At 37.8% G+C, this 13,340-nt stretch overlaps 1 protein-coding gene and 1 pseudogene across 3 annotated transcripts in view; both read left to right on the top strand.

Annotated features, from left to right (window-relative positions):
* TMEM156 (transmembrane protein 156) overlaps positions 1-13,340 on the top strand; it is a 56,885-nt gene that overhangs the window by 4,821 nt on the left and 38,724 nt on the right. For 2 of the 3 annotated variants that reach the window (XM_004764001.3, XM_004764002.3), the window contains exon 2: positions 114-331. In XM_004764001.3, the coding sequence (XP_004764058.1) occupies positions 244-331 (88 nt within the window). In that variant the 5' untranslated portion in view covers positions 114-243. Of the gene's footprint in view, positions 1-113; positions 332-1,558; positions 1,698-13,340 lie in introns of all 3 variants that reach the window. The other variant, XM_045076571.1, reaches the window with a different exon arrangement.
* Positions 2,972-4,810, top strand: LOC101682333 (annotated as a pseudogene).

Below are 13,340 nucleotides of genomic sequence, written 5' to 3'. Positions count from 1 at the left end.
TTAGAAGATAGTTTGAAAGTATCTTACTTCTTAGACAGTAGTTTTCATAATGGAAAGTGACTCAAAATGAAGACGTTTCTGTTCAAACCCTCTTTTTTTTTTTTTTTTTTAAGTCTTACCCAAAAGGAAGTGAGTATGAAGCAAGTTGCATAAACTTAAAGTACTGCAGAGATGAAACCCAAAGCAGGAAGAGACATGCCACCCATGTCCTGGACAGGAACACACCGTGTCATGTGAAGAGACATGACAAAAACAGCTCTCTTTAAATTACTTTTGGCAATAGTGATCGCGTTCATTTTACTTTTGCCCGAATATTTTAAGACACCGAAAGGTGAGTGTATCATTATAATTTATTTTTTCTTTTTCTAATTTCTTAAAACTCATGACAGCTAATGGTCACAGGAAAGGTCTTTTTAGATACACGCTGCATGGGCCGAAGGTCTACGTCTAAAAAGTTACGCAAATGAGATTGTAATGTTAATTGACTCTTACAGAGCACAGTAACCTTATTCCCAGCACTAAATTATTGTGGCACACGATCATGAGATGAAAAATGAAGAGATGTCTTTAATATCTGGAGTCTAGATTTTAAACATCAAGTTTACATTAATCTTCTCACATGATTTTGCTCTTTGAACTCATTTCCTTCGAAACAGTTCTAAGTATGCTTTTAGCTTCTGGAATGATTTTTATAAAGCAAGTGATATTTATTATGTTAAAAATGCTTGATTTCCATCCATCACAGCCATTTAACACAAGTAACTCACTGCTGCCTTTTGAAAAATAGGAGTATTCAAAATAGAATTAAAATGAGATGGGTGCAAATTTCAAAAGGTGTGCGTGTTTGTGGATTTGTTACTAGAGTAAAAAGGAACAAAATTAATACTGTGGATAATTCAGGGTCTTGTGTATGTTTGTTGAAACCTGTTTTTATAGGTTTCAGCTGTTTTTATAGGTCAATAAAAGATTTGGAAATATATTAATGTGACTGTTTCGATGGTAAATGCACTCCCTAGCATTTAATAAGGAGAAAAAAAGAAAATGCTGTATTCTAACATCAAAGTTATATGAATTTGTTTAAGATCAGCAAAAAGCTTCCATTTGATGGCTGGCTGTGATGATTATTGTTGCATATACGTGACGCTAGGTGGCCAGATAACAATATTTTTAAAATAAACACCAAGTGCAATTTTGTGAAAAATTGAATTTTTCACATTTTTCTTGGTTTTCTGGAGTTATGCTGCTTACGTGAAACAACTATAACATGTAGTTTTAATTCTTGATTCCACATAGTGAAAATAGAAAGAGAAGAGTTAGAATTGGAATGGAGATAACATATTTCGATTTTTAAGCTTTTTGTGGTGGGGAGTAAGCTCATTTAATAGTTAATCTAACGTAGGCCATAAAGATTGACCTTGACCTCCAAAAACCTAGGTTCAGCTAATGAAAACCAAGTAGTCAGCCTAGAAAAGATTTCTTAAACTGCTAACTATTGGTTAGTGTTTTATGAGAATTGGTGAACGCCAGACCATGTTAAAAGTTTTTCTTTTTTGAGCAGATGCCTTGAGGGTAATCAGCCATCAATGATTTTCATCTTCTTACTTTCAAGATGATTACATCAGCTCTCAATACTCCCTATGTTGCCTCCTCAGACTGAAAATGGCCATTTGTCTTTTCCTGGCCCAAGAACAGCATAGGTATTTCCTTGGACTCTTTGAGGGGGATGGATTTATTTGGGAATTTTGTTACAAAGGAACCCTCCCTGGGGCCAATAACAAAAGTGTTTGAAAAAAAAAACCCATCATCTTAATCCCAATGTCATTTTGTGGTAGGAGGAATTTTGCACAGAGCCACCGTTAAGGAAAGGTTGATTATTGGGCAGAATATTTTACACATGCAATAGTGCAATAATACTACTTTATATTTTTTAATGGCTTGTGGGTCACCGGGAACAAGTTCATATAGCCTCATTTTGTATAGTCTAATAAAGACTTGACTAAGGTCACATAATTGCTTCACTTTTTTCAGTAATTTTTTAATCACAATTACAGTTGCCTCATGAAACGTGACGACTTGTCAACTAACATATTTCATAAAATACCTTGTAAATTATTTAGATGATAAGGTAAGAGTGTTCAGGAAGTGCTAAAATTAACCTTGAGACTATCCTGTATAGTTTTACTCTCCCCATCAGTTACTTGTGGGTTTTTTCCCCCATTTTTTCTTATATTCTATTCACTTTAATTTCTAAGATAAATATTGTAAAATGATTTTTACTTATAAATTATTCACTGATACCATGTCGTTCAGACATCAAATGAATTCAGAAGGAATCTTAATGAGGAATAATGTATTCACAAAGTTTAATAGATTTGATTTCAAAATAATAAACCCTCTGAAGGCCCAAGTTAAAAATAGAGAACCGTGTTTGATCCTTTTTCATTAAGAATGTATCCGAGTCTCTGAATAATCATTACTCAGAATATTCAATTATCATAATTACACAGTCTAAGCTCTCTAGTCTAACTTTACTGAGGAAGAGGAACTTCTTCAGCAGTGTTTTGGACTTTTAATGAGTTCGCACTGAGCACATATACCGGCAAGAGAAACTATTTTAATACTTTCAGTTTACTTGAAAGGCAGCTTATACTGAGAGCCAATAGTTGGAGTCATGAATTGATACACTTATGTTGCATGTAGATAATGGAGCTAGAAAAAGGAATGGATATATTTTGATTCAGAGCTCCTTGCAATTAAGGGAGCCTGGATTGACCCCAAACAGAAGACCTCACCAAACTTTTCTTGGACTTGCAGTGTTAAGAGAGCGAGATCTGGTTAACAAATAGAAATCTGGGGGTGCCTGGGTGGCTCAGTGGTTAAGCATCTGCCTTTGGCTAAGGTCATGATCCTAGGATCCTGGGATCGAGCCCCACATTGGGCTCCCTGCTCAGAGGGAAGCCTGCTTCTCTCTCTCCCACTCCGCCTGCTTCGTTCCCTTTCTTGCTGTTTCTCTCTGTGTGTCAAATAAATAAATCAATGCTTCTTAAAAAGGGGGCTCTCACAGATTATTTATTTATTTATTTATTTATACTTACAAGTAACGTCTACCTGTGCTCACTTCGGCAAGTGTACTGAAATGGGAATGAATAGCCAGGAACCCGGGGCTACAAAAAACGAAAGGCAATTCTTCAAGTTTTCAGTCAAGGGGAGGCCTGGTTGGTAAATAATTAAAATCATTATTAAAACAGCAATGTAAAAGAGGTGTGATGGGGACATAAAAATTGCTTCCGAGCCTGTCTGGGGAGGATGTTCCTTCCCTTTTTTGTTGCAAAGAGGAATCACTGTCAGAGTTCCAGCCATCAGCTAATATTCCTCCTTAACCTGCTTGCAGAAGCACTTTCTAAGAGAAGCGATTATTACTAATTTTCAGAGAAAATGTACTCATCTCAATATCTCAGACAATCTTGAAACCAGAAACTGTAGTGAGTTCTACAAGTGTCTTACTGACCGTCCGTGGCAATGCGAGATGGGTAGCAGCCATAAACACACCTGAAACCTAATTTTATCTAGCTGTTCGACTTCCTCACTTATATTTAAGAACCAAACTAACATAAACTGTGTTTACCAGCTTTAATTTCCCCCTTGCATTGAGCACTTTCTGAGGGAAATGGTAGTATGAGGGGGCAGTGAACTTTAAGAAAACAATGGATAAAGGAACTTGACTTAGGGACTATAGGATAAACCCTAAAGTATATTAAGCTCTGTATGCCTTAACTTACGTCTGTATGATAAAGAACAGTGTTATCAAGGATCGCTGCAACCCATTTGCCTGAAAGGGTTATCTTCCTTCTTAAAAACGGCACGTTATTTCCCTCTTATTGACTGGCTCATTAGAAAGTCCATCAGTGATGGCCGCCTCTGCCAGCGGCCCTGGGGTGCCCCTGTCCCTGGACCAATGGCTTCCGAAAGGCCATTCTGAGAAGACTGAGGAGGAGCTGGATGAGCAGGATGAGGAACTAGATGAGACCCTGTCTGAGAGACTGTGGGGGCTGACAGAGATGTTCCCAGAGAGGGTCCTGTCCACAGCTGGAGCCACTTTGGATCTCTCCCTCTTTGTGGCTCAGAAAATGTGCAGGTTTTCCAGGGCAGCCGTGTGGGTTGGGACTACTTCCTTCACGCTCCTAGTTCTTCTGTTGTCTTTGAGACTGAGAAGCTACAAGTGCAAGAGCAGCAAGAACTGCGACAGCAGCAGATGCTTCTAGGGCCTAACCCAGGGCTCTCAGGAGGAACGCCAGGGGCTCTCTCTTCACTTCCTGGAAAGATCTAGATGCCGACTGCTCTTTGACTGGGCTTGGTGGGACAAGTTTGAAAATTCAGTAGTGTTGGAACTAATTATTTGGATTTTTTTTTTTTTTAACTTTGGCACATTGATCTATCTAAACCTGCTGGGGAGAAGGGACATGCTCACAATATGAAATAGTAATGTGTTGCAGCGGGGGTGTAAAGCAGCCGCTGTGAACTTCTATGCCAGAAAGGAGGGAGGGCCGAGCAGTGGTTTCGACCATGGGATGGGGACTGTGGAGGACAGAAGAGGAGCTCATTCCTGCGGCCCATTTTGGCTACGAGAAACCCATGTGTCTGTCTTAGAAAGAAAAAACTAAGTGCTCACTTTTTATATTTAAATACTAAAAATGATTCCAATTGAGAAAAGAAAAAAAAAAGAAAAAAGCAGCTTAATCAGTAATCCCCAATATGGCCTAGGAAAGAGACTAATGGGTATTAAAAAAAAAAAAAAAAAAATTTTTTTTTTTTTTAAGTGCTCGCTTCGGCAGCACATATACTAAAATTTTTTTTTAAGATTTTATTTATTCATTTGACAGACAGAGGTCACAGGCAGAGAGGCAGGTAGAGAGAGAGAGGGCGAAGCAGGCTCCTTGCGTAGCAGAGAGTCCGTTTCGGGGCTCGATCCCAGGATCCCGAGACCATGACCTGAGCCAAAGGCAGAGGCTAACCCACTGAGCCACCCAGGTACCCCAGGTATTAAATTTTTAAAAAGAGATTTATTTATTTATTTATTTGGCGGTGGGGAGAGAGAGAGCACGCACATACAGGCAGAGAGAGAAAGAATCTTAAGCAGACTCCGTGCCGAGTGTGGAGCCTGCTGTGGGGCTCAATATCATGACCCAGAGATCCTGACCTGAGCCAAAATCAAGAGTCAGGTGCTTAACCGACTGGGCCACCCAGGTGCTCCTAAAATTTTTTTTAAAACTTAATAAACACTTACACATATATGAGGTACTATACCAAGTGCTTTGACATATCACTCATTTTGATGCATTAAATATGTCAACCCCTTCATGGTGAAGCATCATTCTCAAGAGAGACTTTCCGGAAAATATTCAGAGAAGGAATAAAACTAGATGGATAGATTTACTTCTTTGTAACATTTTATTTTTTATGGGATTTTCTGAACCTTTGTAACATGAAAATGGCTACTAATCAACACAGTCTGTTTACATGTATATTTCATACATTAGTTATTGGCAAAAAAAAAAAAAAAGATACTGCTGAGGATACTATTTTCCACTGTTTTGGCTGAACTGGTTTTCTTCTCTTCTCTATTAGGTTCTATACCCACCCTAGCTTGGGATGCTTTCTACCAGCTTGTATCACTGCATTGGTAGATAAATGCTCTCTCTGTATATCTTTTCTGTTTTTATAGAAAAAACAACTTTCTTTAAAACAGTAATGTGATAATATATCTTACCCCTCTATACTTCTCTTTTTCCATATATACTTCTTTTTTCCCATAGTACTTATACCCTATATAACTTGCTTATTTATTGTGTGTACTTTTTGTTGTCCAATTTCTCCAAGTAGTATGTAAGCACACTGAAAATGAGGTTTTTGTTTATGTTGGTCATGTTTTAAGCACTTAGGACAGAAGTTGTCACATTAGGAGGCACTCACTGAGTATTTGTTGATTGAGGGAATTTTCTGAGTCATATTGTACTGGAAACAAAAAGGAAACACTCTGAAAGGAAGCACTTCTTAGCTGACCCTTATAACCGTCTTCTGATTTAGGCTGACCAGGCATTGTCATCCCCACCTTGTATTTTTGAAACAAAATTCTACCTCCCACCAAGAATTTTTAGGGTCCTGGGATTGAGCCCTGCCTTTAGCTCCTTGCTCAGTGGGGAGACTGCTTATCTCTCTGCCTCTCCCCTGCTCATGCTCTCTCTCTCTCTCTCTCTCTCTCTTCCCCCCAAAGTAAATAAACAAAATCTTTAAAAAAAAAATGGTCTTTCCCACATGTTCTGTGAATAAATCCATATCCTGTCCAGACTCCCCTATTCCTTATCTGGTTAACATCATGGATATATCATTCATTTGCAACATGATATACTTTTACCCTTTCCCTTCAATTACTGAACCCCAAATAGAAATAAAATTATTTGTTTTTGCTATTGAAATTGATACTTTGTGAGTCTATGGTAGTTGCTAAAGAGGAGACTTTGACCAAAGGAAAACAATGTATGTTAACAAATATTTCTGTAAATTAAGCACCTAAGCCACAGGCTTTTTTCTCTCCTGGCAGCTAATCTTTTTAAATTGCTGAATTATGATACAAAATATCCAGTAATGATGAAGGATACACAGCAACCATTGGCTGTGCTATGTTTAGTTTGGCTATATTTTTTTAAAGGCACAACTTACAATAAAATACAAAGATCTTAATTGTTCGATTTTATAAATTTTGACAATTGTCCACACCTCTGTAATTACAGCGCCATACAAAATACAGATTTTCCTCACTCCCAGAAGATTCCTTTTGCTATTTTCTGTCAAATCTCCTCCTCTCCCCAAGGCAACTTCCTATGTCACCATAGTTTTGTTTTATCCCTTCTTATTTTTTATACGGATGGAATCATCATACAGTGTTTATTTTTGGTCTAACTTTTTAGCATAATGTTTTTGGGATTCACCCATGTTATGAAGTGTATCAGTAGCTCCTTTCTATTTATCGCCAAATGGTCCCTTATACAAATACGTCACATTTGTCCCTTTGGCCACTGGGTTGTTTCCAGATTTTGGTCATTATAAATATGCTGCTATGAACATTCTTGTACAACTCTTTGTTTGAAAATATGTTTTCATTTCTATCTGGTAACTGTCATGTAGTAGAATAGCTTAGTTTTATAAGACACCACCAAATGCATTGCCAAAGTAGTTGTTTCTAGTAGTAAAAATTTCTCATTTTCTTTTCTTCAGTTCCCATTTCATATACTTAAGCAGTAACACTTAGAATATGTAATGTCTGAAATAATCCATGCTCCTTCTTGACAACTCACTAACAGAGAAATAGCCTAGGTATTGGGAAAATATGACTTGACATACCATAGTTTCTGGAACACGTAGTGCCTGTCAAACAATAAAGGTTTTGTTGTAAATTCTCCCTTATTTTTGAAGGTCAACAGAGAGTTGAAACTTCTGTTCTTGTGGTCATTATCTTGAAAAACACTTTGGCACAAAACATCTAAAAATGTGAGATAAAACATTAAAGACAACAACAACAAAATACATAGTTGAAGTACTAGGAAAGTAAGAAAACTACTCAAAGGTGGAAAAGGTTAGAAATTATTAATCCAGATGGGTAAGCAAGAGTGAACAGGTTGGTGACCCGAGAAACATCTATCAATTCCTGGTGGCCTAGAGTCTCTGTTTCATGGGTCACACATTGGGGGACAGAAGCCGAAGCTTAAGGCTGGGACATAAAATGTGACATGCTTTGTGAAGAAGTAATGAGTAATCTGGAGAAAAAACTTGCCTGGCTGTGAGGAAGTGTGTCTGTCTCCATCTGGGCCCTGGAGAGAGACAGGAAAAAATTGCCCTTGAGAGTTTGTGGACGTGAACTGGGCCATAACTTGGCTATTAATGCTTATGGCCTATGACATGTGACAAGCCCAATCCAAGAATTAATTTTTGTTTTTGTTTTCTTGGATAAATTTGACATATGACTTTTTACTTTTTTTTTTTTTGAAAAATTTTTTTTTTTAATTTTTTATTTTTTATAAACATATATTTTTATCCCCAGGGGTACAGGTCTGTGAATCACCAGGTTTACTGTGAAGTGACTTTTTACTTTTTTTAAAAAAGATTTTATTTATTTATTTGACACGGAGATAGAGAGAGAGAGAGAGAAAGAGAGAGATCACAAGCAGGCAGAGAGGCAGTCAGAGGGAGAAGGAGAAGCAGATTCCCTGCTGAGCAGAGAGCTCAACTTGGGGCTCGATCCCAAGACCCTGAGATCATGGCTTGAGCCAAAGGCAGTCTTAACCCACTGAGCCACACAGGCACCCCTTCTGCCTTCTGCCTACTTTTTTTTTTTTTTTTGGATTATTCATTTTTGGAGTGTTGAATTTTAATTTCATTAAATATTCTCTTCACTTGGCAGAAGCTTTTTATTTGGATGAAGTCCCAACAATTTCTTTTTACTTTTGTTTCCCTTGCCTCAGGAGACACATCTAGAAAGAAACTGCTATGACTGATGTCAAAGAGGTTACTGCCTCTAGGACTTTTATGGTCTCATGCCCCATACTTAGGTCTTTAATTCATTTTGTGTATGGTATAAGAAAGTGGCCCATTTTCACTTTTAGCATGTTGCCGTCCAGGTTTCCCAACACCGCTTGTTGAAGAGCCTTTTTCCCATTGGATATTCCTTCCTGCTTTGTCAAAGACAAACTGACCATGTAGTTGTGGGTTCATTTCTGGGTTTTCTATTCTGTTCCATGGATCTACGGGTCTGTTTCTGTGCCAGTATCATACTGTTTTGATCACTACAACTTGTTTTGTAATATGACTTGAAGTCTGGAATTGTGATGCCCCCAGCTTTGTTTTCCTTTTTCAAGGTTGCTTTGGTTATTTGGGGTCATTATTTTGGGGTCTACAAATTTTAGGATTGTTTGTTCTAATTCTGTGAAAAATGCTGTTGGTATTTTAATAGGGACTGCATTACATGTGTAGATTACTTTGGGTAGGACAGACATTTTAGCAATATTTGTTCTTCTAATTCATGAGCATGAAATGTCTTGTGTGTCATTTCATTGTGTCATCTTCAATTTCTTTCATCAGTTTTCAGAGTACAGCTCTTACACCTCTTGGGTTAGGTTTATCCCTAGGTATCTTACTGTTTTTGGTGCAATTGTAAGTGGGATTGATTCCTTAATTTCTCTTTCTGCTGCTTAATTGGCATACATCCTGCAACTTTATTTTATTTCAACTCAATTTTATTGAGCTGATATTTTATTTCAACTCAATTTGTTGAACTGTTCCAGCAGTTTTTGGGAGTCTTTCAGATTTTTTTTTATATAATTTTTTATTTTTTATAAACATATATTTTTATCCCCAGGGGTAAGATTTTTTGTACATAGTATTGTGTCCTCTGCAAATAGTGGAAATTTTATTTTTTCTTTACCAATGTTAGTGCCTTTTATTTCTTTTTGTTGTCTGATTGCTGAGGCTAGGACTTTCAGCAGTAGGTTGAATAAAAGTGGTGAGAGTGGACATCTTTCTCAGGTTCCTGAAAGCCTCTCAGGTTTTCTCCATAAAGGATGATGTTAGCTTTTGCATATGCCCTTATTATATTGAGGTATGTTCCCTCCAAACCTACTGTGTGGAGGGTTTTTATCATGAATAGGTATTGTACTTTGTCAGATGCTTTTTCTGCATCTATTGAAATGATCATATGGTTCTTTTCCTTTCTCTTATTATTGAGATATATCACATTGATTAATTTGAGAATATTGAACCACCCTTGCAACCCAGGAATAATCCCACTTGATCGTGATGATTTTTAATAATGTACTATTGAATGTAATTTGTTAGTGTTTTATTGAGAATTTTTGCATCCACATTCATCAGGGATATTGGTTATAGTGGTCTTTTTTAGAGGAGTCTTAATCTGGTTAGGGTATCAGGGTAATGCTGGCCTTGTAGAATGAATTTAGAAGCTTTCCTTCCTTTTCTATTTTCTGGAATAGTCGGAGAAGAATGGGTATTAACTTTTCCTTAAATGTTTGGTAGAATTCACCTGTGAAGCCAGCTGGCTCTGGACTTTTATTTATTGGAATTTTTTTGTTACCGATTCAACTTCTTTACTTGTTATCAATCGGTTCAAGTTTTTCTATTTCCTCCTGTTTCAGTTTTGGTAATTTATGTGTTTCCTGGAATTTATTAATTTCTTCCAGGTTGTCCGATTTTTTGGCATATAGTTTTTCATAATATTCGCTTATAATTGCTTATATTTCTGTGGTGTTGGTTGTTATTTCTCCTCTCTCATTTGTGATTTTATTCTTAAAAGACTTTATTTATTTGACAGAGAGAGACACAGCAAGAAAAGGAACACAAGCAGGGGGATTGGGAGAGGGAGAAGCAGGCTCCCTGCTGAGCAAGGAGTCGGATGCCAGGCTCAATCACAGGACCCTGGGATCATGACCTAAGCCAAAGGCAGATGCTTAACAACTGAACCACCCAGGCACCCACCATCTGTGACGTTTTATTTGGGTCCTTTCTCCTTTCTTTTTGATAAATCTGGCTTGGATAAGAACAGAACAACAATCTGTTCTATTGTTTTTTTTAGTTTCTAGATCATTTATCTCTGTCCTAATCTTTACTATTTCCCTCCACCTGGCCTTAGGCTTTGTTTGTTGTTCTTTTTCTAGCTTCTTTAGGTGTAAGGTTAAGTTGTTTATTCCACATTTTTCTTGCTTCCTGAAGTAGGCCTGTATTGCTCTATACTTCCCTCTTAGGACTGCTTGTGCTGTATCCCAAAGGTTTTGGACCATTTATTTTCATTTTTATTTGTTTTTGTGTCTTTTGAAAATTTATTCTTTGTTTTCTTTTTTTAATTTAAATTTTGGTTAATTAACACAGGGCAATATTAGTTACTGGAGTAGAATTCAGGGATTCATCCCTTACATCCAACACCCAGTGCTCATTAATAGATTTCTTCTTTGATTTCCTGGTTGACCCATTCATTGTTTAGTAGCATTTTGCTTAACCTCCAAGTATTCGTGGTCTTTCCGAGTTTTTTCTTTTGGTTGACTTCTAGTTTCATAGCATTGTGATGAGAAAAGAGGCCTGGTATGATTTCAGTCCTTTTGTATTTGTTGATGTCTGTTTTGTGACCCACTATATGACCTATTCCAGAGAATGTTCCATGTGCACTTGAAAAGAATGTACACTCTTGTTTTTAGGATGGAATGCTCTGAATATATCTGTTCAATCCATCTGGTCCAGTGTGTCATTTAAAGCCACTGTTTCTTTGTCCATTTTCCATTTAGATGATCTGTCCATTGATGCAAGTGGGACGTTAAAATTCACTACCATTACTGTATTACTACTGATTATTCCTTTAAGTTTGTTATTAACTGTTTTATATATTTGGATATTCCCACGTTGAATGCATATTCACTATTGTTAGATCTTTTTGTTCGCTTGTCCCCTTCATTACAATATAGTGCTCTTCTTTACTCTTGTTACAAGCCTTTGTTTTATTTATTTATTTATTTTTTTTTAAAGATTTTATTTTATTTATTTGACAGAGAGAGATCACAAGTAGGCAGAGAGGCAGAGAGAGAGAGGAGGAAGCAGGCTCCCTGCTGAGCACAGAGCCTGATGCGGGACTCGATCCCAGGACCCTGAGATCATGACCTGAGCCGAAGGCAGCGGCTTAACCCACTGAGCCACCCAGGCGCCCAACAAGCCTTTGTTTTAAAGTCTAGTTTGTCCAATATAAGTATTGCTACTCCAGCTTTCTTTTGACATCCATTTGCGTAAGAAATATTTCTCCATCTCCCTTACTTGCCATCTGCAGGTGTCTTTCAGTCTAAAATGAGTCTCTTGTAGGCACCATAGAGATGGGTCTTGGTTTTTTTTTTTTTTAGTCCATTCTGACACCGTATGTCTTTTGACTGGAGTGTTTGACATCTATTTGCATGACAAATGTTTCTCCATCCCCCTCATTTTCAATCTGTAGGTGTCGTTAGGTCTAAAATAAGTCTCGTGGGTGATTCAGTTGTTAAACATCTGCCTTCAGCTCAGGTCATGGTCCCAGGTCCTGAGATCGAGCCCTGCCTAGGGCTCCCTGTTCAGTGGGGAGTCTGCTTTTCCTTCTCATTCTCCCTTTCTTAAATAAATAAATAAAATAAATGAATAAAATGAATCTCTTATGGCCAGCATATAGATGGGTCTTTTTGTTTGTTTATTCATTATGACAGCCTATCTTTTGATTGGAGCATTTAGTCCATTGACATTCAAAGTAATTATTGATATGTATTTATTGCCATTTTATTACTTGTTTTGTTGTTGATACTGGAGATTTTCTCTGATCATTTCTTGTCACTTTTCATCTCTCCTTTGCACTCCTCATCAATGTCTCTTGCAGGGCTGGTTTAGTGAGCACAAACCCCCTTAGCTTTTTCTATCTGGGAAACTATCTCTCCTTTTTATTTTGAGTGATAGCTTTGCTGGCTGGAGTGTTCTTGGCTGCAGGTTTTTCCCATTCAGCACTTTGAGTATATGCCACTCCCTTCTGGCTTGCCAGGTTTATGTTGAGAAATCTCCAGCTAGCCTTATGGATGTTCTCTTGTAAATTAAGGACTCCTTCTGTCTTGCTGCCCCCCCTCCTTTTTTTTTTTAGATTTTATTTATTTATTTGACAGAGAGGGGGAGATCACAAGTAGGCAGAGAGGCAGGCAGAGAGAAGGGGGGAAGCAGGCTCTCTATTGAGCAGAGAGCCCAATGTGGGCCTCAATCCCAGGACCCTGAGATCATGACTTGAGCAGAAGGCAGAGGCTTTACCCACTGAGCCACCCAGGTGCCCTGTCTTGCTGCTTTTAAGATTGTTTCTTTATTACTATAATTATAGTATGTCTTGGTGTTGGCCTGCTCTTGTTAGTTTTAAAAATTTTATTTATTTATTTGAGAGAGAGAGAGAGCATGCATGAGTCGGGGTGGGGAGGGGACCAGCAAAAGAGGGAAAAGCAGATTCATGGGGCTCGATTCCAGGACCTGAGATTATGGCCTGAGCCAAAGGCAATGGTTAGTCAACTGAGCCCTCTAGGCACCCCTCTTTTGTTGATTCTGATGGGAGTTCTCTGTGCCCTTGGATCTGGATGTCTCTTTTCTTCCCTAGATTAGAGAAGTTTTCAGCTATTATTTCCTCCAATAAATTTTCTGCCCCCCTTTCTCTCTCTTTTTCTCTTGCAACTCCTATAATATGAATGTTACTATGTTTGATAGAGTCATTGAGTTCTCTAAGTCTATTCTCCGTTGTATAA

This window comes from Mustela putorius, unplaced genomic scaffold, assembly GCF_011764305.1.
Source record: "Mustela putorius furo isolate JIRA1106 unplaced genomic scaffold, ASM1176430v1.1 tig00000083_pilon_pilon_pilon, whole genome shotgun sequence".
Lineage (NCBI taxonomy): Eukaryota > Metazoa > Chordata > Mammalia > Carnivora > Mustelidae > Mustela > Mustela putorius.
This window is presented reverse-complemented; position numbering and strand designations above follow the sequence as displayed.